Source organism: Centruroides vittatus, unplaced genomic scaffold (assembly GCF_030686945.1).
Source record: "Centruroides vittatus isolate TY-2023 unplaced genomic scaffold, ASM3068694v2 contig_347, whole genome shotgun sequence".
Taxonomy (NCBI): domain Eukaryota; kingdom Metazoa; phylum Arthropoda; class Arachnida; order Scorpiones; family Buthidae; genus Centruroides; species Centruroides vittatus.
The window spans coordinates 639,180-666,369 of record NW_027122171.1 but is presented as its reverse complement, the minus strand read 5'-3'; the positions used below and the strand labels follow the sequence as shown (position 1 = coordinate 666,369).

At 30.5% G+C, this 27,190-nt stretch overlaps 1 protein-coding gene across 1 annotated transcript in view; it reads left to right on the top strand.

Moving 5' to 3' along the window:
* The window catches only part of LOC136974302 (serine/threonine-protein kinase D3-like), an 86,901-nt gene extending 60,902 nt beyond the window's left edge, over window positions 1-25,999 (top strand). Inside the window, 12 exon segments of the mRNA XM_067269140.1 lie at window positions 7,494-7,647; window positions 7,650-7,701; window positions 7,888-7,933; window positions 9,872-9,944; window positions 11,448-11,611; window positions 16,162-16,266; window positions 16,371-16,469; window positions 17,346-17,430; window positions 23,139-23,214; window positions 23,299-23,405; window positions 23,490-23,575; window positions 24,984-25,999. Of these exon segments, the coding sequence (XP_067125241.1) occupies window positions 7,494-7,647; window positions 7,650-7,701; window positions 7,888-7,933; window positions 9,872-9,944; window positions 11,448-11,611; window positions 16,162-16,266; window positions 16,371-16,469; window positions 17,346-17,430; window positions 23,139-23,214; window positions 23,299-23,405; window positions 23,490-23,575; window positions 24,984-25,223 (1,287 nt within the window). The 3' untranslated portion in view covers window positions 25,224-25,999.
* Window positions 26,000-27,190: the final 1,191 nt, after the last annotated feature.

Sequence of the window (27,190 nt, the reverse complement as noted above, 5' to 3'; positions counted from 1 at the left end):
GTTAGAATTAAGAACTTTGCCTTCGAGTAACATCTTAAGGCATGAAAAACACTGTTAGATGTAACTAAATACTATAGATAATACTTAGTGCAATAGAGAATTGTCATTCAGAGAACTCATTTTAAAACATTATTTCAGCAATGTACACAATTGTGTAGATTGCCTACCGTATCGTGATGGCTCTGATTAATAGAAACCTTTGTACTTGGATTAGAATGTATGTAAAACATGCTAAATCATTACTTACAATTGAAAATTGCTTATTAAATTTGAGATTAAGAACGTTTTTGTTTAATTTCTATAATTTTCAAATATGTTATATGAGATTTTTATAATATTTGATTTTATACATTCTGTAGTTATAAGCTTTGATCTCTAAATTTATAATTAAGTATTAATATTGAGAAAATAGAATGATGATAGAATGATAATTGAAAAAAATAGAATTGAAAAATAATTGAAAAAATAGTATTTTTTCTGTTTAACTGTGTTGTAACGGTCGGTTGTAACTTGATCTGAGTGTCAGGTCAAGGGTGAAAATTCCTACATACTTTCGTTGTCTGGGAGGGGAGTTCTTGTGCAGTCGTCACCCCAGTCAGTTGTATCTGAGAGGGAATAAAGTTAATTGTTAATTAACTATGTGTTTTATGTGAAACAGTGTCGAAAACAAGATCGATACGAAAAACTATATGAATGAATATAGTTTATTCTATAGTCATTCATACAGAGATGTATTGTTCTCTTATGTACCATTCTTTTAATAACTTTGTCATCTAGGAATCTGTCATTGTATTTTAGCATTCAATGTGGGTATTGTAAAGTGTTATACAGTAAAACCTGTTCAAAATGGAAACTTGTCTAAATAGAAAAATTCTGCAGAATGCAACAATTTTCTATGATGAAAACCTATCCAAAATGAAAACCTGCCAAACCAAGAAAAAGATTTGCTAATGTGCAGGTCTGGTTTACACAAGTTGTGGCCATTGGCCATATTGTTATATGTATTTTAGTTATATTTTTTTATTTATCTTTATATTCAATTCTTCCCTTTTGTCATAACTTCCTTCCAGAAGCTTCTGTCATAAATCTCATTGCCTTAAGGAGAGATTATCCCTTCTCAGAACTCTTGGTAGAACAAAGGGGTAGGGGAATTATCATTTCTCCGAATTTTCAGGGGAAACAAAAGGAAGGCATGGACCGGAGGCAAAACTGCCAACAGAAGATTCTTTCTTGGTCAAGATCTCAGAGTGGACGGCAGGACAAGGCAGTGCTCCAAACCAGAAAAAAGGGACAAAGGGGACTGCAATGCCGAGGAAAACCGTAGAGGTCGAAAAGAACAGAAAGAGAAGGGTCATAAAGATAGTGAGTATGACTGGAGATCTATGCACCGTTTTTTTTTGTTTCGAAGGAGGGAGGCATCTGAAAGCATGATATTGAAGAGACACCTTCCACATTGGTGCCTATCACTTAAGAAGACCCGGGTATTTTCTACCTTCCTCTGTTTATCTGACATACTTGCCTAATTCTCTGTTTCTTCCTTTCTTTTTTTCTTAGGTTTAAGATAGGTATAAGCTTAGTTGTAAGTTGGTTGGGTTGATACTGTATGTATATGCATGTGTTACCTATATGCTTATGAGAGGACAATAGACCATCCTTTTGTTAATTAGTAATATCTGTAAAGTTGGCATCTGTACTAAAAGAACCAGTTCAGAGAGAAATAAAGGATATTTTGTTTGTACATCTGTTTTATGTATCCCTCTTAGTAACATTTGTTTGCAGGCATTGCTATCGCTCAGTACCTACAACCACAAGGTTTTACTTTAATTATCATACCTGTACACATGAATGGAAAACAGTCTTATTTACTTGAGAATTGAAACTTATATAGTTTTTAAAATAAAAATAATAATAATTCTCAAATTTTATTAAAAACAATAATTTATGAAATATGACTATATCTTTATATTATAAACAAGTTTGTCATTTTGAAGTTTGCATTAAGAAAAAACAACAAAACAAGAAAAAAATGCTAGAATTATCTTTGTTTTCTTGCAAAATAATTCATGGTGTATGTTTTTAATTTTTAATTCTATTCTTTAATTCATTTCTTTAATTTATTTAATTCATTCACATAAATAATTTAAATCTAATGATAAATTATAATTGAATCATATTTGTGAAAAATAACTTATATAAAAAAAAATATCTAAGAATTTTATAAACTATTGCATTTATTATATAAAAGAAACCAATAATTACATTATTAATCATTATCAAAGAATATTTGTAAAGGATCTAAAAACTTTAATGTTAAAAAATTCAAAATTTTAAAAACAATTTGTGTTCCTTCTACACTATAATGTATCATATGCTATGCAATATTTTATTTATTATATAGACCGATATCTATATTAAAAAAATATATAATTGTTGGAGAGAGATAACAAATGCTTTAACACTGTATGGTGTAAATCTGTCTCTTTTCTCCTATGAATAAAGAGTATTATATATCATTTCATTATTCCTGAAAAATAGCAGAACTAATTAAATCATTCCAAAATTCTTGGATAGCATGCAGTGCAAAGCTAATTAAATTCTAAGCATATTAAATCCAGCATGCTGTGTCAGAATGAATGAGGTAGAAAATTCAATTAGAAACAGAGTTACGCTCGTTGTTTAATGAAAGCTTTTATGCAGATTAAGTAAAGTGTATTAATAAATAATAATAATATATTCAGAGGAAAACTGTTTAAAAATTTATTAAATGTTGTTAGTTTAAATAGTTTAAGATGTCAGTCGAGATTAATAATGACAAATATTTAGTTTTATTCTCAAAGATAATTAATTTTTACATAGATGCTTGTATTTAATATTTAAAATTTAAACCACTATAGTTAAAGTTTCTGAATAATATATTTTATTATTTTGTATGCTTATGACAGTTGTTTTATTTGTAAAATCACCAAAAGGCCAAACAGACATACGAGAAATCAAACTAATATTTTAGATTAATTTCTATATATTGTTAATAAAACAAAACCAACCTTTAATCCAGCAATTAATTATAAATAAATAACTATTTCAGCTGCATTTATTGCCCATCTTCAGATTTATAAATATTCATTATTTTATATTATTTATTTATAATTAATTACAGAATTCAGAATTGTTGTTCTTGTTATTTAATTTTCTAATCTTTTGCAATTTTTATTGATAATATTTTAATATAACTGTGTCCATGAAAGATCTACATTATTATAAAATTTCATTAAAAAAAATTGAAGCAATCTCTTGAAATGCCATTTGTGGTAAAAAAAAATTAAATCAAAAGGTTTTTTATTACAAAAATTAATATAAAAGCTGAAGTTGTTTTGTGTACATTTGATAAACCTCAACTTGTGCTCCTTTATTTGCATAAGAATGTCCAACCGATAACTGATTTCCTGCCAGGTACTGTTTCAACAGGATAGTGCATTCCCTCATTGGACATTTTCCATACATAATTTGATTAATTTAGTGTTTCCTGGATGACAGATTGGCCACCTAGATCACATGACATAACCCCACAAAAAGACATCCAGTGCAGTTATTGTTTTGAAAGAAAAGATAACCCTTGCAATCTTCAATGTGACACAGAAAATGCTAAACAACACTCGGCAACAAATCAGTTATCAATTGGACATTCTTTGTGCAACTAAAGGAGCATATGTTGAGGTTCATATATGCAAAACAACTTCAATTTTTTGGTGTGATGTTCGTAGCAAACGTTATGTAGTTCTGCAAACAGGAAAACATAAAAGAAGCACAAATCAGAAATATCAGGTGATTGATCTATATATATATATATAATATGTATATACAATAATCAGATTCAGATGTTTCCTTTTCAACAATTAGGGTGATCAAGTCATGACAAAAATCCATGTGGGGAGACTTACAACTACAGTAGAGAGTCGTAAATCGGCACCCTGGTAATCGGAATCGCCGGTAATCGGCACGATTTTCAGTCGGACTGTGTCGTGCTGAATCGAACGTTTTTGATACCAAATTTACTTCTAAAGTATAATTTTCATGTTTTTATATTCTTCAATATATTTATTTTGTTTGTACAAAATGCAGAAATAATTTTAAACGATACGATAGCCTCGATTATTATTATAAAAATTTTCGTTAGGCTTAAAATCGACGAAAATTCAACACGAAGCGACACGCAACGGAGAAAAATTTGAACATCGGACAGGTTAATATATTTTTTCGTACATAGACTGTAATCGGAACAAATCCCTAATCTGAACAACCCCAGTCCCCAATTAATTCTCAATTTTCGGTTCGGTCTACGGTTATAACTTAATCTACTTACAAACTAAGGAAGGGAAGAAAGATATATGGCTAAGGATAGGAGTAGAGGAAGAAAGAAATACCCAGGAACTTTCAGCCACGTGGTCTTGGATGGGTGACTGTCCTGTGGTATTTGTCTGATTTCTGCTATTCTTCTTAATTTCTTTCTTTTTTATCAGTATACCTTTTCTGAGGTATCCTCACAGTCTCTCACTAGGAATCTTTAACGGGAGAGCTTCGATTTTTGTTCCAATAGTCCTCAGCCCCCAATCTCTTTGTTCAAGATTTGGAGCGCCACACAATTTGGCCTCACTCGTCAGTGTCTTCTCTCCAACTCCGCTTTTACAAGGCCTCGTCACCTCTGATCTGTCTCTAAGCAATCAGGAGTACAACCCTTCTCCTTCCTCTCTTGACAAACTCCAAACCACACCTGCCCTTCCCACGCTTTCTAAACTCTTGGGTCTTGTTGTGCATTTTATTTTTCAACGTTATTTCTAAGAACCAATGATCCCACCTGAGGGGGATTAAGAAAGAAGGTTCTAGAATAGTGAAGACAAAGAACAAAGAAAATACTAATCCTAAGATAAAATAATTCTCTTATTCCCACTCAGACTCTTTTAAATTGTAAAACAAACACACCTTAATGCTGAGAATTTTAAATTTAATCATAAAAACAAATGTTTTCTACCCATTCAATGGGCCATCATCAGGTTAACAACATTCGAATACCATTTCAAACAACCAATTCAAAATTAAAATAAATTGTTACAAAGAACCTGATGAATGTAGTTAAGGATCTGCAGGAGTTAGTGTTAATGGATAACGAAGTTAGGTCAGTAATGGACTTCGAGAGGATGTATCCATCAATCAAACCATCCTCATGTTTCGATGCACTAATGGAAGTGTTATATGGCTTGCATCCAATGGTAGTGGCATACCGTAAGGACCTAGAAATGATGGCAAATCTAGTATGCGATCAATCTTTTTTCGTTTTTGAAGGTAAAGTCTATAAGCAGTTAAAAGGAGTCCTGATGGGCAGCCCAATGTCTGGTTTGCTGTGTGAATTGGTTTTAAGAAAAATGGAGTGCATCACACTTACCAACTTCAATGAGGACATAATCTTGTACAAAAGGTATGTTGACGATGTGCTTATTATATGGAAAAACCATACAAGAATTCCAATTCCTACAAGATACACCAATTCTTAAATGCAATGAATTCCAATGATCATGGTCCAAAGCTGAACTTGGAGCAGATTAGTAGCGACGAATTACATTTTTTGGACATTGGTATTGCGTTTAGGAACAGATCACTAAGCACAAAAGTGTATATATCAAGCCTACACACGACCCGCTATATATACTGTCAACATTGAATGATTCTATTGCTTATAAGCTCTCAGCGTTTAGAGCTTTAATTAGAAGAGCATTTCAGTATTGCTCTAACATAATGGATACGATATGAGAGCTTAATAGAATCAAGCAAGTGGCTAAGCTGTTGGGGTTTGGTCCAAGAACAGTGGACCAACTAATTGTCGCTTACAAGGATCCTAAGAAAAGCAAGAAAAAACGAGATGTAACAAACGGTATCATGAAATTCACTTATAATAAATGTCTATCCACGGTTATGGAAGATATTGTGAGCCACAAGAACAGCACTATTGTATACAAAAGAGCTCCCTCGATATATAAATTACTGAGAAACGACAAGGATAGAATTAAAGAGAGCAAACAACTGGGGGTATACACGATACTGTACAGCAACGACCAATTAGGGATAGACAAGGAATATACGGGTTCATAACGAGAAGCCTAAGTAAAAGGCTTAAAGAGCAGAAATATGACGTGGCAAAAAGTAAATATACAACGGCGTTGGCAAAAATGGCACAGACTGAGGGGTCCATTGTTAAATGAGAAGAGGCCAAGATCATAGCACTGGTGCACTCACCAACACTTGCAGCTACAATGGAAAAATGTGAAATATACAAGTCCAGCTTAAAAGAAAAATGTTTAAATTACAAAGATGCAACAATTTTACCTTCAGCTTGGAAGTTTATAATTAGAAAGAAATCATAGGGATACATTCAATAGGCTCAAAGGATTGCCTATGGCACTATAGGATTTTTACAATGTATACATGTACAATTAGCATATTTTATTGTATTTTTCTATGTTATTTATATTTGTTTAATGTATTTTTGCATTGTATTTGGTTTACGTAGTTCAGTATCGTGCGTGAATTCTATTGTAATTTATTTTAATTTTGAATTGGTTGTTCGAAATGGTATTTGAATGTCGTTAACCTGATGATGGCCCATTGAATGGGTTGAAAACGTTTGTTTTTATGATTAAATTTAAAGTTCTCAGCGTTAAGGTGAGTTTGTTTTACGATAAAATAATTAACAAAAATATATATATTAATTTATTGTATTAATTTTTGTATTAAAAAGCTTTTTGATTTAATCTTTTACCACAAACTGCACTTTGATAGACTGCTTTGTTTTTTTAAAAATGAAATGCAGATCTTTCTTGGACATCCTGTATATTACTAGTGATTATTTATCAAAACATAAACTCAATTAATTTTGATAACATTGAAATAATAATAAAAAATTGCATTTAGTAGACTATTATTGTTTATTAGTATAGATATATTTTTAATTTAAGTTTAAAAATATTCTATAAAATATTGTGATTAATTTATTCATGTTTATTGTAATTCATACAGTAATTAAAAATTATAGTAAAAATTAGGAAAAACAAAGAGTTAGAAGAATAAAATTTTGATAGATTATCAAAGAAGCATTGTCAAAATTAGCTCAATAAAAGAGTATGTAGGGAAATGTATTCATTTTTAGGTCTGATTGTGTCACTTATTTAAAGACAGATGTATAGACCAGCTTTTACATATTAATATTATTTTAAGCTAGGTGTAAACTACACACCATAAATATTTATATAAAATTATAAAAACATTAAATTTAATTGGCAAAGTGTTGGCATCATCTCTTGAAAAACTGACAATATAGTGTTCACTGAGGATTTGTATATTAATATTTTTGTATCTTTATGTTATCAAAGTTTTTCTTCGTGTATTCTATGAAATTAAAACTTTGTCTTATAAATGAATTAAATTACAATATCAAAAATTTTCAGGAAATTGCTCTGTCAGAAATTTTATCTGTAGAACCTGTAGAACAAACAAATTCGTCAAATCTTAATAAGCAAGATTTTTGTTTCAAAATACATACCTCAACAGTTGATTATTTTGTTGGAGTCGAAGATGATAAGAATGTTGCTCAAGGTTGGGAATTGCAATAAAGCAAGCATTAATGCCAGTTGTTGCTTCGATAACATCTCTACAGTCTCCGCGTTCAAATAGTAAGATTTCTTTATCATAACCATATAAATTTAAACTTTTTGAGGTTTTTTTCTAATAATTAATTTAGAAAAATTGGAGAGAAGCATTTTTATAGCTTTAAAGCATTAATACGTTTTACAATGAATCTGTTGTTATACTTATAATTTTTAATTTAAAACTTTCAGAGAGTTCTCCAGATAGCCAAAACCAAAATGAAAGTACAAATGGAAGTATGGTAAGTCTTTTGTATGTAATATGTGAATATGTATAATAATTATTACTTTAAAAAATTAATAGATTATGAAACCACATTTTTTAAAGTAAAAAAAAACTGTATAAAAGTATGACCATTGTTTATTTTTTACTTTAGATAATACAAAAATGTTACTATAATATATGTGTTAAGTAAGTTTCATAATGTAAATTCAATTCAAACTGCTTTCTTGAAGTGAAGACACGTTTAGAAGTATTTTTGGGTTTTAAGACATTGTCAGGAGTACATACTAGAATAAAGATCATAAGTAGGTAGCAGATTCCGCTTATAATCCATCATTTTCTCTTGATGCTACTTCTCTTATGATGGTCACAAGATCTGAAAGTTTTTCAGTTTTCTAAGCAAATTTCAATCCAAGACAGCAGTTTGAATTTAGCTTATAAATCTTATCTCATATGCATTTCTTGCTAAGTTCAAGTAGTGGTCAAAAAATTAGAATATTATGAAAATTTATGTTGTCAAGCATTTTCTACAGAAATATGGCAAGTAAATAATAATTTCCTGCAAGTACAACACTAAAAGCACCATGTAGAGGAGCATAATGATGTACAAAATCAAGTTAATCCTTTAAGAAGTTAAATTAATCACAAACAAAATAATTGTATCCTTTAAAAAAAATAAATATGCACTTGTGTTTCAAAATATTAGAATAAGTTTTCACTTAATTTGTGTTCTATTTCATTTCAAATAATAATATATTTTGATACAGTCAACATTTAGTAGGGTCTCCTTTGGATTTAATTATAGCATGTAATCTTTGAAGTATGGATTGAGTAGACAACACTTGCCAGGCATCACTAAGCACCAAGCAAGGTGTACTTTGTCTTTTAAATTTTATAATATCTAGAGTTTCATTTTATTCAGTTTTTTTCTTAGTAATATTTTGCAAATTTCTCTATGAGATTTGTCTGAGAAATTTGCCTTATCATTAAGGCAAACAATAGTTGATGCTGATTTGAAAGGCAAGATCATGATGAAAAATGAATATGTAATTTCTGAAGAAGTTTGCTGATGACAGTATCATGAATGTTTTGAGGATTTCTTGGTACACTTGAAAATTCAACAGTGTTGAATTTTCAAGTGGTCATAATTCCCTTATTCCTCTAATACACATGCATTTCAATACCATGATACTTTGTGGAATTTTACACTTCACTTGCAACAGGTGGGATTGTTTTTTCTTAAAAAATTATTATACCTGTTGTGTACTTATATTTACTTGTGTATACTTTACTATTTTTTTTCCATAACAATAATGTCACCTCTTTTATTATCTATTATAAATTTTTTTAATGATTTGCTGATTTCATGTCTAATTTTTGACTTTTCTTCTTTTATTTTTATTTGAAAACAGAAATTTTCTATATCTGCTAATATTTCTGTAGCTTTAATACAAATAGGGGTGTTCATTGTGACATCTAAACAAATTATAGATTTTATATACTTTGGTATTTCTATATCTGTCAAGTTAACAATTAATTTATTTTCCCATTCAGTTTTCTCTCTTAAAGTTGGATAATTAAACCATTTTAATGTAAGAAAACTAAGAATTTAAATTTAAGTTAAATTATTTTGACTAAAAAGATTCTTCTCCAAATTGTATTGCTTCTGATCTATCTTGTCCTTGAAACTGTATCCACTTTGCAACTGAAAAGGATGGTATTATTTTGTGTGTGAAGGATTTGTGAATTTTATTAAAGGATTAATTTGCATTTTGTTATGTCATTATGCTCCTCTACATGGTAACTATTAGTGCTTATAGGTGTATTTGCAGGGCTTGATGATTTAGCTTCCATGTTTCTGTAGGAAATACTCGACAACATATAAACTTTCAATATTCTGATTTTTTTTTACCGATACTTGTATATATTATTAATAAAAACAATTTATTTCATATAGGATATAAGTCAGCAGTATCAGATATTTCCTGATGAAGTTCTTGGCTCTGGACAATTTGGTATTGTTTATGGAGGTAATAAACATAAACTAAATATGACTTAAGATACAAAAAATTTAATCTATAATTGATGATGAACAATTTTAATTTTTACAAATAAAGGAGTTTATTTTATTTTTAAAAATCTATCATTAGGCTATAATGAATCTTGTAAATTAAAAATTGCTATCAAACAATTACAAAAACATAGTTACTTAGGACTAAGGAATGAGCTTATTAGTCCAAAGTAATTATGTTTCGTAATTAATTAATACAGACAACAAGCTTTTTAATATATTGCTATCAAACAAGTTTGAAACAAAGCTCTTAATTAGTCATTTGGTTCTTATTGATTAGTATTAACTAAGATTATAAACATTCAAATAATAAAATTTTCATACTTAAAATAAATTTTTGCATTTATGATAATTATCTAAAAGTTTAGAAAGATTTGTATTATCAGATTCTTATGAGCAACTCTATTGTCAAACGCACGTGGTGAAAAAATAAGTCCGACGAGAGGATAAAGGAAATTTTAACAACTTTATTTTAATTTTCACCCGCGTTTGTTAAATTATACAGGATTCTCGATACACGTTTGTATTCCGACACTCCTTTTACAAAATCACTTAAAACTCGGCAGAATCGTAGTCGAAAAACTCGCGACAAAAGAATTGATGTACGCGACGCGTTACAGAAGGGGCGCGAAAAAGAAACTTATAACTAATTACTTAAAACTACTTATGCTAGAGAGGGAAAGAGAAGATGTAGAAAATAGGACAGAACAAGACAAGAACGGGTACCCAAACTTAGCTATTGAACTCGTGATGGTGGCTATAACTCAGGCCTTCTTGGACGATACGAGATTCGACGACCGTAGTGTTCGAATTTTCTACTTCGTGTTCTTCCGATAGACTTCCAGAAGAGCTTTTGTATCAGATTTCTAGAGTTTTTCTCTAGATTCCGTAACGTTCGGTTTGCTGCCTCCTTCGTGCTCCCGTCGGCGCGAAATTCCTGGAGACCTCACTAAACACGTCCTCACAGCTCGTCGTCTCGGCCCAAAAGTGTGGCCAGTCTATCCATCTTTTAGCCACTGCAGGCTATCCCTTTTTCTTTGTCTTAAAACCAGTTCGTTGCCACCCGCTGAGAGAAGTTTCCAGGAGAGCAGGGAACAAAGGGTGGAGAAATAAAGGGAAGGAGGAATATATACATATATATATATATATGTACAAATAAAATATACAAAGAAAAATATGGCGTAAGACCACAACTCTATAAATGTATTCTTAATATTGTATGTTATCATACAATATTATTATTATTAAGTTTAACATTAATAGCCACAATATTAAGAATACAATAGCATACAATATCATTTGAATTATCATTTCTAAGAATTCATAGTTGGAATGAAATTAGCCATATTTTAGCCTAATAATACCAACAAATTTTAATTAGGCTAAAATATTGTTTCTTTGTCAAGATGAAAATTTAGTTAAATTCAATGGTTTTACTCTATATTGATTATTTAAATTTAAGGTGTGCATCGTACTTCTGGAAGAGCAGTTGCTATAAAAGTAATTGATAAACAACGATTTCCAACGAAACAAGAAGCTCAACTTAAGAATGAAGTGTCAATTTTACAAAATCTCAGTTATCCTGGTGTTGTAAATTTAGAAAGAATGTATGAAACAAATGAGAAGGTAATAGAAATTGTTTATTCTAAAAATTAATTTAAAAATTTACACATTCAAATCTAGTTTAAAGTTGCTGCAAAAATTAAAATGTTGTAGAAATTTGGCAAGGAATACAGTATTATTATTATTATAATAAACAAATAATGCAAAAGAGATTAGAAAAAGAACAAAAAAAATTTAAAAATAATAAGCTTTCCATATCTAGTCTTGATTTTCATCTGTCTAACTTCATTTTCAAAATTAACAAAGGATGGATGGATAGATAGACAGATGACAGTGAGAATGTATAGGTCTGCAATTTGAAAATTGCAGCCCAAAAACTATACCAGATTATATATTATTTTAACAAATTTTTTTTATAGTTAGAGTAAACTGTCTCATCTGTTCTTATGCAAATCTATAATCCAATAATTATGCAAAAATTATTTTAAATACAGGTACTCCTCACTTTACGACCGAGTTCCGTTCCGACATCTACGTCGTTAAGCGAATTGGTCGATAAGCAAGGAGCTTGTGCCAGGAATATAGGATCGTTGTAAAATTATACAAATTATGCAACAAACTTCAAATTTATTCATAAAAAGACTATTTTAGTACGCTATTAGCCTATTATAATACTATAAGACTATTATAGTAAGCGCAAGCCTATTATAGTACGCTTAGTGTGCATGTCACCATTCACCACTGACCGACACTCAAGCTGAGAAAGGGGATTCCCCGAATTGCAGGTTGAAACTCAATTGGTCGTAAGTGCGAGTGGTCGTTGGAGTACCTGTAATAAGACATGACTAATATATGTATAGCAGTTTATAATACAGCAGATTGTATAATAAGTTTTATAGCAATTTTTTAAATATGATTATAACCAGGGCTTCTGTGCAGAAGTCCTGATTGTTGCTCTAGCTACAGTCCTATCTTCTAGCCAAACATTTAATGTTTAAATACAATTGTTTGAGATAGGAGTACATATTCAAAGCCATTTAATTTTGTTAGTTTATTTATAACCTATTTCTATTACTTAATATAAATTTTATATAAAGAATAGATATAATCTTTTGGTCATATATAAGATATAACAATGTATAATTTTAGCATTTTTCTCAGACATATCAAACTATAATTAGAGGGCAGAAAATCGAAGAAGCGAGAATGAGATACCAATAAACAATTAACTAATAACTACTATTTACCATTTACTTACTATCATTCCCCCTGCATCTGGCAGAAAAGTGGTTCAGTCTGTTTTACAATTACCAGCTTTTATTAGAAAGGTTATAACAGTAAAGAAAATTAACATAACATTTTAATTATTATTTAAAAACTACTAAAAAATATTGTCCATTTTATGGTATTATTGATTATATTACAGGTATATAATAGCCATTTAACCCCCTTATATTCTTTAAAATCTAGCATTAATTTTTTAATGAGTAGATGTTTACAGCTACATCAGGAACCACCACATCAAATTAAAATATAGATGTTTGAGAACAAAAACATTGCAAGTTACAGAATAAGCGATACTTATATAATAGAAAGGAATCAATCAAACAAGCTGTCATTGCACAGACATGGCAGTATGTGAACATTGTGAAGTACTCTGTCCAGAGTGAAATTTTTAAACATATTAGAATATTCTCAAAAATGGATGGAAATAGGTTTTCTATTAAGAATATTATAAAGCAAATATTTAACAGGTTCTGGCTAGTATAAATTCAATGTTATAAAATATGATAAAATTAATGAATATAAAAATTAACAAAATCTCAATAAATATAAAGATGAATGATGATGAGTGATAATTGTGCATGTGTAATTAAGTGTCTAAACACTTTGTTACTCATGTAAAATAATGTATGTGTTAGATAATGTCCTGTCCACATTTCTATAGTTTATGAAGGTATTCTTGAGTCTGTTTGTAAATTTAAATGATCTCCATATATCTGGCAAGTATAGGAGTATCCCCTCAGATGTCAGGACTTTACCTTGATTGGTTATTTATCTTGTCCTTATCATATCTGATAAGTTGATATAAAGTGAGATTCCTTTTGAATATGACGTCTCTTCTCTTATTGGCTGTGCTGTTTGCATAGAGGTACTGTACTTTGCATAGAGGTATTACTTTTGCATAGAGATAATACTTTGCATAGAGGTATTATATCTTTGTTCTGGAGGTTTTACAGTGTTGAGATGTTCATTCAGCAGTGGCACATTTAGAAATATGAGGTACCTAGGCACACAATATGCAGGTACCCCATATTTCTAAATGTGGCACTATAATGTACTATAATGAAAAACTAACAGCACTACTTTTACATTGAATGATTTGATTAAATAATTTTAATCCTTCAATACTTGTATTTTTACAATTTTCAAATATCATCATTAAAACAACAATCATTGTCTAGGATACTGATACAATAAAACATAATTTTTATTATACAGATCGAATTAAGTTCTTGAATAGTATCTAGGTTGTTAGAGCAGTTAGTGTAAGTTCTGACAAGTACTCTGTAAGTGGAGATTTGTATTTGAAAAGACATCTAGACACAAATGGGATGTGTAATGGATAGAAGATTAGTTTCATAAAGATCTTTGTGATTATCTCCTTCTTTTAACTATAATAAGATATCTAGAAATACAGTAGAAAGTCGTTTATCCGAATCAATTGGGGACTGGGGTTGTTCAGATTAGTGATTTGTTCGGATAACCGATTATGTACGAAAAAATATATTAACCTGTCCGATGTTCAAATTTTTCTCCGCTTCGTGTCGCTTCGTGTTGAATTTTCGTCGATTTTAAGCCTAACGAAAATTTTTATAATAATAATCGAGGCCATTGTATCGTTAAAAATTATTTCTTTATTTTGTACAAACAAAATAAATATATTGAAGAATATAAAAACATGAAAATTATATTTTAGAAGTAAATCTAGTATCAAAAACGTTCGATTCAGCACGACACAGTCCGACTGAAAATTGTTCGGATAACCGGGGTTCGGATTAACAACTCTCTACTGTATTCATCTTTACAACTTATCTTGTTTGAGTTATAATGAAAGACACAGAGATTGGAGTTGGCTAGGTTAAAAAAACAGTGAACATCTGTCTTTGATTTCCATATAATAAGTATGTTATCTATATATATATGTCTGATTTCAGTGGTGAATTTCATTATTGTAATGAGGTAGAAAGTGACTTTTCTAGCCTCGGATGACTAACTCGCACAGGCCAACGAATAAGCCCTCCTCCATTAGTACTCTTCTGTTTCACACATAAGTAATATCCTCAGACTAGAAGGAGAAGGAATAGCAGACCATGCTATTCCTCTTCCTTCCAGTGTGCTAATTTATTATTTTTACACTCATTAATTTTATCATATTTTGTTATTTTGAATTTAACTTATTCATGTTACTTTGCATTTCTACTTTCATATCTTGCAACATTTGTTTTTGTTTTGAACATCTATATTCAAATCTGATGAGAGCTAGTAATATAGCTAGAGATGTTTGATCATTAAAAATAAATGCTAGACTGTAAAGGTTTATGTATTTATTATTTCGATTAATGAGAGCCTAGGTATACAAAATAGTGGCGTTTCCGGTAACCTCGATGGCAAGTGTTTTTAGAAAAGAAATGTAGATGGCGCTCATAGTAATGATGCCTTCGTATGCAAATATCCATCAAAAAATTCCGTTCAGGAAACATGAGGAATAATGTGAATTTCGAATTTTGGTTATGATGTAGACGGATTATGCATGTTGTTAATTTTTTAAAAACTGTCTGTGTTTTTTAAAGTTTGTACAATTTACACGAAGTCTAAAGTTATCGTGGAGGAAAGTTTGTCAATGGTAATTAACATGTTAAACGTGTCCTTAATGTGTTTAATGTGTGTTAAATGTCATAAAAGTGTATTAAAGGTGTGTTAACATTGTGTAAGTGAGGTAAAAATTTTGTAAAGGGTTTATATGTGGTTTAAATGGGCGTTTATAGTGTGTAAATGTGTTAAATTTGTCATAACCAAGGATATGTAATAGTGATTTCTGACCCGAAAGATAACATGAATGACACATGAAGGCTAGGTGGCCGTGGATCGCAGGTACCACCCTCTATGGAGACGCTGCCTATTGTAGATGAAAAGGCGATATGTGAATTGTAAGACTGCAGTTCTTAAGAGGAGAAAAATTTATGTACAATACAGGCAAATTTTGTTTGAACCACTGATGTATAGAATGTTGTAATTCACTTCGTCCATGCATCAATTGAATTTATAGGTAGTATGATGACTTTTTTATTTTTCGTTTCTGGTTCAAGAGTAGGAAAAGTAACCAAAAGCAGGGGAAAAAGTAAGTAGCAAATTTACGTTTTAAAAATGTTTTAGTTTTAAAAAAGTTTAAATATAGGTGCATTTAGGTTATTGTTGATGGTCGTCATTTTGTATACCTAGGCTCACATTAACCATTATTTCATTCAGTTTGTCTGTTTTGTCATTTTTACATTATTATAAAAATATTAAATAATCGTATAGTAAATTGAAAATATCTTATTTCTGTTAAGATTTTTGTAGTAATGGAGAAATTGAAAGGAGATATGTTAGATATGATTCTTACAAGTGAGAAAAGGCGCCTTTCAGAAAGAATTACAAAGTTCCTTGTATACCAGGTGTGTTTTATTGGTTTGTTACATTTTATAACTATTTACTTCAGTTTTAAGCCCTGTATCGCTTTAAATTTTTATGCTGTTATAATATTACTTAAATATTTCAGATTTTAATTGCTTTAAAACATCTTCATTCTAAGAATATTGTTCACTGTGACTTAAAACCAGAAAATGTGTTGCTGTCTTCTAACTCAGATTTTCCTCAAGTAAGTTAATTTGTTGTTTATTATATTTTAATAATAAACATGATTATTAAAGAAATAAAATGTAAATCCAGTTCATACTGCTTTTCTCGGAATGAATGTTCAAGTTTTTAATGTTTTAGGGACAAAGAACTGGATTTTATCACTTTAGTATAGCATTTTTATTTAACACATGTCTTTTTTTACACACAAAGGAAAAAGAGATCAGCTACAACAAAGGGTTCTGTTTTTATACATAGAACCAGAGCGCCATCTGTGGGGCTCTGGTTCTATGTATAAAAACAAAACCCACAACACAAATAGCAGAATTAAAGAACATTAAAATTACCTAGATCACAACAGTAACAATGCTAATAATAACAGTAAACAACAACAATAATAATAATTATTATCCCCCCCTTTTTTACTATCTTAACTGGTATGTATGGTCGTTGGAATTAGATTAAGAAGGATGGAGATGGATTCTTATGAACAAGTAACAAGCACGTCTTTATTGAACAAGAAGCGGTACAGAACTGAATTGTGGTGCGCAGGCATGCTACAACATAACATATAAGAATTGCCAGAGATGGCGCTGCAATACATAGCATTAACAATGAAAACTTTTAGAAAACCAAACTACCATACTTTCGAGCTCTAAATACCTATCATCAGTCAACAGGATTTTTTTTTCTCTTGCTGACCTCCTGATGAACCATTGGATAGTTCAAATATAAAGATTTTGTAAGTTTTCACCCCAAGAAAAGCAATAAAAATTGAAGTTAATAATAAAATATAATTTAATTACATTTTAATGCAATGCATGTTTCTATAAAATGTATCTGAATATTTAAAGATTTGCGAGATTTGCAAATTAATTTTAAAAAAAATATTTTATAGGTAAAACTGTGTGATTTTGGATTTGCACGAATTATTGGTGAAAAATCCTTCAGAAGATCTATTGTTGGAACACCAGCATATTTAGGTAAACATTTGAATATATTTAAAATACATTATAATACAATACAATTTATATTGTTATGTACATTATTTTATACATTATTACATGTATTATATAACTACTAGAAATTTCTCCATTAAGCATGATGGAATATTTTTATGAAAAGTAGAGATTTCAAGAAATTGAAGAAAAGTTGCTAATATTGCTACAAATGAAGTAGTTTATACTATCTGTTGTAACATAAAGAACAACAAAATACAATTTCAGCTGGAGTGGATAGAAATAGTAGAAGTTATAGAGAATTCACTTACACACACATAAAAAAATGACAGACTTTATATTAAAAAAATATTAAAATTTTTTTTTTTTGTAAAATTTCTTTATACACTACATTCTGAGTAAACACTATTGTCTTTTAAAAGGTTTTCCTGCTGTCTTCCTTTAGTAATAGACACCTTAATATTTATGTACTCTGAGACCATGTCTTCTTTTTATTGCTTTTTTTTCCTTCACTACTAGGTGCATTAATAGACACAAGGCATTTTTACTTTATCTTTATTCTGGATCCTCTATAGGCTGATACGCGTTTTGGGTAAAGGCCCCTCTTCTGTCGGCTGCACAGTAAGACACATTATAAATTTCTCGAATTACAATGTTTTATCATGACAAGTTACAACATACCATGACTTGCGGGATTTTCTTCAGGTGGTGTTGACACATCTTGCTTAAAAATTACTTATTTACAGGTAAAAAAATTTTAAAAAATACCATTGCAGTTTAAAATGTATCCACAATTTTAAATTACTATTACAGTGACTCTATGGTTTAATGTTAAATATCAACCAGCATATACTCTTGACGTCTCTGTTAGTGGAATCTTTTATAATCTCGTCCCAATGAGATTAAAAAAGATGTGAAAATTTATAATGTGTCTTATTGTGCAGCCGACAGAAAAGGGGTCTTTGCCCGAAATGTATCTGCCTATAGAGAATCCAGAATAAAGATAAAGTAAAAATGCCTTGTGTCTATTAATGCACCTAGTATGAAGGAAAAAAACACCTTAATATTGTTTTGGTTTCTTGAATGGGATAAAGAAACATAAATTTCCAATTTTACTCTTATGCGTTCCCCTAGACATTTTTATTTTATTTTTTTGACAAAATAATGACTCACATACAATTCATCTTTATTTTATCAATGTGGAACTTTTTAATTCCACATTGACAAAACAAAGATGAATTGTATGTATGTTAGTTAGATGAGTGATAACATTTTCCAAATAACAGGCTTGTTAGATCATTACTTTTGATTGGATAATAGAACATCACATGGTCACTATGGGAAGATTTTTTTTAAAATTTGTTATAGAAGTGATATGATGCAGTTATGATTTCTTAAAGTTTAAATTTTAAATTTAATGAAGTAAGTTTGAAATATACCATTTGCCAAAATATTTAAAAATGCAACTTAAGGGAAATTCCATCATCAAGCACATACTAAATGAAGTCACTGCAATGTAAGTGCAATCACTGATCTGAAATCAATAAAACGTTTATAGCTAATATTTCCATAAAATAAGTAGCCTATACTTTCCATCAGAATATAAAACGAATAAAATCAAAATTTCATCTAGATTGGACAAAAATTGCAGGAGTTATAAGGGCACACACACAAATAATGGCTTTCATATTAGTAATAAGCAAAATAACAAATTTGTCTTCTCTTTGTCTTGGCCTATATCCCAAATTATTTGGGGTCAGCCTGGAATGTCAATTCACGCCACGTTGGTCTATCTCTGATTGTTTCTTCATCCACTCCACAGTCCAGCATATCCTTTTTTTACACATTCAATTCATCTCTTCTTAGGTCTACCTCTACATCCCTGTACTTTCATATTTAGTGCTTTTTTTGTTACATGTTCCTCATTCTTCTCACAATAACAAGCCGCAAACTGACATGTGTCCAAACCATGTCGGTCTGTGGCTTTTTATTTTTTCTGAGATAGGTGCTATCTTTAAACTTCTTCTGATGTAGTCATTTCTAATCCTGTCCATCCTCGTGACCCCACATATCCACCTCAGCATTCGCATTTCTGCCACATGTAATTGCTTCTCTTTGGCGGCTGTCATCGGCCAGCACTCGCACCCATGCATAAGCATGGATCTGATGACAGTTTTATATATTAGCCCTCTTATTTTAAGTGACATGCATTTGTCACAAGTTATTCCTGTCACCTGTTTCCACTTTAACCACCCTGCATTGATCCTCCTAGTAACCTCCCTATCAATGTTGCCATTGTTCTGCAGCAGAGATCCCAGATAATGGAATTCAGTACTTTCTGGCAAAGGTATTCCATTTAGTTTTAATGTACCAGTACCAGGGAGACTGTCAAAATTACAAAACATATACTCCATCTTGGTTTGGCTGATTTTTAGATCCTCATTTTCCAGAATGTGTTGCCATTTGTTTAGCCATCTCTAGTTCTTCCCTGCCCTCATCAATGAGGACTATGTCATCTGCAAACACCACACACCAGGGTATGTCCTCTTGTAAAGCAGATGTTATTGCATCCATAACTAATAGGAAGAAGTATGGACTGAGTGCTGACCCTTGATGTAAGCTCACTCTTATTTCAAACATGTCTGTCAATCCGACTGCAGTTCTAACCTGCATGATGGCCCTATAGTAACATATCTTCAATTGTCGCAATGTACTGAAGCGGCACATCTTTCTTCCTAAGGCACCACCAAAGGACTTCTCTCGGGACTCTGTCATACTCTTTTGTAGAGTCTGGGATGAACGAAACAGTCCAGACATAAAGATTGGTAAGAAAGAAAAAAAAACGAGGACTTTACACAATAACAAAATTTATTATTTAAATAACATAAGAGAGAAAAAACAAAAGGAACACAGACTTAACCTAACAAGATACAAATTAATTTACAGACGATAATTATACACGTTCGAATTACACATTATACTCAGTCGATTGGGAAATGGGGCATCCACGTGTTGGGAAAAAGTCCTTTCCAGTGAAATAAATGTGATGACTGAATGAATGTTCCTTCCTCCACGAAATACTATTGTCGAAAAAGGCACATACCGTTTCCCCGCGCAGATGGATCCGGATTGTTCTTCCTAGCTCCACTGCTCCAATTCCTTCCTTCTAATCCGTTAGCAAACTTCTCGCTCGATCCAGGCTAATCTCCAAGAAAGAAAAAAGTCCTCCCATGTCACCAAACGCACGTTTTATAAGTTCCCACCATCCGGGAACTACTGTATCACGTGACCCGTCAATCCGCCAATGACCGCTTACAAACCTCACCCGTCAAGGGTTGGTACGCGACGACATAGAGAAACGGAAATAAATTCCGTTCCGTTTAACTACAATACAATAAAATAAATAATTGACACAAACAAAGAAAAAAAATATATACATTTAGTGATCAAGCACTACACTTTTTCCAAGTCTATGAACACCATATGCAGGTTTCTCCTCACGGATTGGTACTTTTCCATCACCTGTTTCACCACAAATATGGCATCCATAGTACTTCTCCCAGGCATAAATCCAAACTGGACTTCAGTGACACTAGTTTCCTCTCTAATCCTCCGTTCAATTACCTTTTCAAAAAGTTTCATTGTGTGAGCCAATAGTTTTATCCCCCTATAATTATTACATTCCTGCACATTCCCTTTTTCCTTAAAGACGGATACTAAATAGCTTCTCCATTCATTGGGCATAGTTTCCTCTAACAATACTTTGTTAAACAACTCTGTTAACCAGTCTCTTCCCTCCTCTCTGTCTTTCCATACCTCTATTGGTATCTGATCCTGGCCCACTGATTTCCCATTTTTCATTTTACTCAATTCCAGCTTTACTTCCCATTTCTCTATTATGCCTACTAGGCCAGTATTTACCTACATTTTCAGTGTTAGTTTGTCTGTCATTCTCCACGTTCATAAGGTCTTTAAAGTATGTTTTCCACCAGGCCTTAATTTCTTCACTTTTAGTTAGCACTTTGCCATTTGTGTCCTTTATACGGTTGATATAGGTCATATCTTATAATATATAACATAACAAATTTGTATATCCATAAATCTAACTGATGAAATAACAAAGAATAATTTCTGTTTTTGATTATTAAAAATGCATAAAGATATTCATGTATTTTAAATTCAAATCTTACTTGTACTTGATCTACTTCATAAAGTTTGGTTCTATTGCAAAATGAATCCTTGAGACCAAACTCTACTATAAGATCTGTGAGAGGGGCAGATCTGACCACTGGGTAAACTGAAGAAAATAACAATTGTTTGAAATACAGTATGTACTGTACAGTACATATAAATGATCAATAACAATTTAAAAGTTAATGGATTATTTAATAAAACAAATGATGCTATTGTAATAATAAAGAATAAAAGGTTATTAATTACACAATAGCTATTAATGAATTTATTAATATATTAATATCCAAATTATAAAATTATCATATTAATTATATTAAAATTAATATATGAAAATTATAAAATAGTCATAATTAAGATATAACAAAAATAAATTGTATCCATCAAGCAGTATTCCAATCACTCTACAGTTTATCCTTCACTTAGCAGTACTAAAACATTTCTCCTTATCATCTCCAATCCAACTAGACAGATCAAGTGAACCAGATCATTGGATGGATGATTGCAGTTTACATCATAAAAACCAGACATGGGATGAAATCTGCAGGTGCTGGTTCTGTCTTATAGGATATCTATGCATGATAGCTCTGGCTACACCCTAGTGAAACTGCACCTATGTAGAGAGATTGTTCTTTTTTGGGATTGCTTTATTGTAACACCACTTACCTGTTAGACTAGATGTTGCTTGTCGGAGATATTAGTAAAAACAAGTTAGACTTGTGTAACTGGTTATATAACAAAGAAACAAAGAATACACAAAGATTACACTGTCTTGACTCAAAGAAGGTCAGAGCTGGAAAGGGGAGAGTGAAACAAGGTCATCATCTCTAACGGTTCCCTGAGGGGTCAACAGCACAACCAACCTTTTATTACGTAATGGAAGAACGAATGTTTACAAAACATTGCAACACAATTTGTTGTAAGTAATGATGTCGTATAACAGTTGACAATAATTTCAATCATTGATTCCAACATTACCATCAAAGATAAAAGTTAATGGCATTATGGCAGATAATGAAGAATGCTTGGGCAAAAGTCAAGGGCCCAGAAGCAGTAGCAATAGGTATGCAACACTAATATGCATTTTTCTATCAACTGTTATTTGGTTTGTCTGGAGAAATCAAATCTGTTCTCTCAGACCCTGTAGTAGAGTTCAGTCTTGAAGATTGGCTTTGCAATAGAACCAAAATTTAAATAAAATATGTGATACTGTCCACGAAAATTGCATTACCTATAAAATCCTGTAAAAATGCATTTATTTTTTTAAGGTATAATTTTCTGCAGACCTACAAGAAACTGTAAAAGATTGCATTATCCATAACATCATAAACAAGGGTATGCTTTTTATTTGTTGATACAATTTCCATGGCTGCTACTATACTATAAAAGAACTTTACAGTTAATATTCTATAAAGTTGTTCTTTTATCAAGCAAAGCAGCTATCTTTTCATACTAAGTAAAACACATGGTGAACAAGTAGTAATTACTTTTTGTTTAATAAAAAATTATTGAATTATTTTTATGAAATTTTTTAATTTTAGCACCAGAAGTTATACTGAATAAGGGATATAATCGCTCATTGGATATGTGGTCTGTTGGAGTAATTATTTATGTTAGGTAAATACAGGTATATTTATTAACTTTTTCAATTTTATTTACATTTAAAATTATATAAATATTTAAAATTATACTTCTTTGTAGCCTTAGTGGGACTTTCCCATTTAACGAAGATGAAGATATCAATGATCAGATTCAAAATGCAGAATTTATGTTCCCTCCAGATCCTTGGAAAACTATTTCTTCTGAGGGTATGTATTGATATGTAAAAAAAATAATGTAATATAATCAAAACTGATTTCTTTTTAAATAAAAATAGTCATTATATATTTTAGCAATTCATCTGATCAGTGGTCTTCTTCAGTTAAATGCCAGGAAGAGGTATACCGTTGATAAAACTTTGGCTCACACTTGGTTACAGGTAAAATAGTAATTGCTTTTATTAAATACTTTACTTATTTTATACTTAATAAATAAATTTGTTATTAAACAAAGAAAATTCTATTTGTAAAAAAAAATGTGTAAATGTAATGTTCCATGGAATATATAGTTTTCTGATATTTTTCATGCTGAATAATTATTTTAATAAGAGTTAATGCAAGAGTGTAACAGTTAATAATTGTTTATATTATATGATGGATGAATAGAGATAGTCTAACAATGTTTTAGACAGAAATACACATAATAGTTAAGGTTATTGCCCTCATAATTAATTCTTTCCAATACTTTATTGTTTAACATAAAATTTTTAAATTAAATATTAAAATATTAAGAATTTTTCTTTATTTTTCTCTCTTGTCACCAAGTATTAAATAATTAAATCTGGAGAATTGCTTGGCGTTGATTAAATTTAATGATCTTAAAATTAATCCAAATTCTGGACATACAATTATTTGCGCTTACTAACTATGATATGCAATTTCTCTGGGATTGGTTGTAACAATACAACTGACAGGTTCCCAATTTGCCGACAAACAAAGGAGCATACTCTAACTTATGTTTAACTTAACTAAATTACACTAATATCGGGCCCAAAAGTTAGGTGGAAGATAAAAAGAATCATATAATTATATAGAAATTATAGAAAATGAAAGGTTCAAAGGGGTGACGGGAGATAAATAAACGAAACCTCGGATCCATTCCTTAGTAATCGTCTTCTTCCTGTACTCTTCCTTGTGTATCGTCCGTCCTGCTCTCGTCTCTTCCCGAAAAAAAAATGTATTACCTTTGTTTGGATCTCCCTCCTTTCTCTGCCAGTAACCCCTTGACCAAGAAGATGTCACCCCTTTTGTTCTATAACAGAACAGACCATACAGGTTAACCAATTACAGAGTGATTACGGGGAACAAAGGCTGGAAGTATAGTTTTACAGGAAGATGGTATAAGAAAAATAAATAACTAGGCTTAATTGAGCCACACTCTCAAAATCAATAAGAGAAATTTTTGTGTCCTGTCCATCACAAATTCAGCCAAACCAAAATGGTGATGGATAGGGCCTGCTGTATCTAGATTAATCATGGAAATTTTTGAAAATCCAACTTATACTCAAACTGGAGTTTCTCAGAACATCAAAGATGCTATGAGAGATTTAGGACAAACTGCTTTGGTTAGCCATTTGTTAAATGTTAGATTTTGATGAGATTAAAAAAGTTTTGTAGTAATAATTGTGTTTAAATAACTAAATTTAGTTTTTAATCATTCCACTTTTAAATGTTTAGTACTTTAGTCCTAATTTCTCTACCAATGAGTATATTTATTTTATATAAGTTAATGTTTTGTCATTAAAATGTAGCATTTCTAATGATATATATTTTAAATGTTATCACTAGGATTATCAAACCTGGTGTGATCTAAAAGAATTGGAATCAGAAGTAGGACAGAGATATTTAACTCATAAGTCCGACGATGCACGTTGGGAAGCGTACCGATGCCAACATAATCTCCCTCCTGCTCCAGCATCACCTTATCCATTGGAGACAGATGAAGACAATATGGAGGAAAGTGATTCTAGTCCATCTGCAGACACAACTGTGGATTCTATAGGAAAGTCAAAAAATACAAATATGTAAAGAAGTTATCTAATAATGTTTCAATTATAGTTTATATCAGCAAATTGCATAAAAAAGGGTACAATTCATTTTATGTTTATCAGTTTTTAGAGTGAAACAATAAATAATTTTGGATTAGACTTAATCAGATTATTAAAATGATTAATGTTAAATACTATATACCAAATTGGTATATTTTTTCTTATAGATAACTTATGAGAAAGTTTTTAATATTGGACTTTGAAATATTAAAAAGGAATTTCAGAAGTTATATGGCATTTAGAATATCTAACTATCATCATTAAATGGTTAAAATTTATTTAGAACATTTGTGTACTTATATAAAATTAATGAAAAAAAATTTATACAATACATGTAATGACTAATGCAACAGTTTTTTATGGTACATATTGACTATATTTATAACAAGTTAACAAATTTTAATTACTTTACATGTTTTGCTGGCTGATAAAACAAATATTGTGAGTCAAAGCATAGTTCATGGACTTGAAAGATTCTTGCAAGATTAGCACCTGTTTGAATTTCATATCTGAAAGCACTGGCTTTTCAAATGAAAAGTTTATTTGCAGGGAGTAAACTTTGAGATGCTGGGAGTCGAGGTTCAACTGTTATCCCTCAACTCTAGTAAATAAATGTTCAAGATTTAAATTTTTCTCGCAATGCATAGTAGGGTAGTAACGAGCATGTTGACTTGCAGCAGAACAGCATAAGAGTATCTAATGCCCTAGGCAAAGAAAATTTAGGCATGCCCATATATTGTCTGTAAATATATATTATCATACACAAGCACACATGTACTGTACATCTACATGTGTAGATATTTATAAAAATAATATCATTATGAACATTTAAAAAAATTTTTATTAATTAACACTAATTAATGATCCATCTTCACTTTGTGTATGAATAAGATGGTGCCTCCATATGTTGACACTCCTAGGTTCACCTAATGGTAAAACCAGCTCCGACTCGTAGCATCTCTGAACATGCCACAGTAAACCTGTATTCAGTTTTACAATGTCTATTTCTCATAAGTAAACTTTTCATTTGATCATCGTGTTAAATATACTGCACCATCCTAACTTTTTAATATTTTTAAACTAACAGTCATTATATTGAAAGATCCAGCCAAAATATTTATCCATCCATGATCTATGCTTTAAATATGTATGGGATACTAGGTATGTACAGGATACATTTAAAACAAAAGTTTAAAAATTCTTACAAAATAAAATGAAATATTGTAAAAGTTAATTGAGATAAAACAAAAAATATCAAATATAAAATTTAAGATACTGCCAAGAAATCTTGTATTATATTTAATAACTCTTTGGATTAATATTTTTTGTTTTATCTTAATTAAAATTACGAAACGTATGTACATAATTTAAATAATGTAAAAATTTTTTACATCTAAATATAGATATAACATACCATATCAATATACATCATATATATTACTGTATATTAGAAAAGAGAATAAAAATTTACATATATATATATAATTTTATATTAATCAGTACTTCATTTTTAAAGTTGTTTAATATGTTGGTAATTAATATTTCATTAAAAATTATATTGGTCTTGTATATCACAAGGTATTCTATTTAAATATCTTCTAAGAGTAATCAGTTAATGTGTTATTTACCGTTATATGGAAATTTAAATGGTCTAACACAATACATCATCCGAAAGTTAAAAGTGATGGATTTGATTGTTATTGTATGATATAAAATTTATGCGATTGTTAATAGTTGAGATTTAGAAGTTATATATGAGATGGCATGGTAGATGATACAATACATGATTAACTTCATAAGTGCAGTATGCATTCTTATGTATATGGATGAACAAAATATTTCGGTATCCTCTCTTAAAGAGAAAAAACTTATCGAGTTGGAATGGCCGTAATATATTTGGCCACGCTAATTCGTCTTATAAAAACCAAGCAAGTGCCATTTTTATAT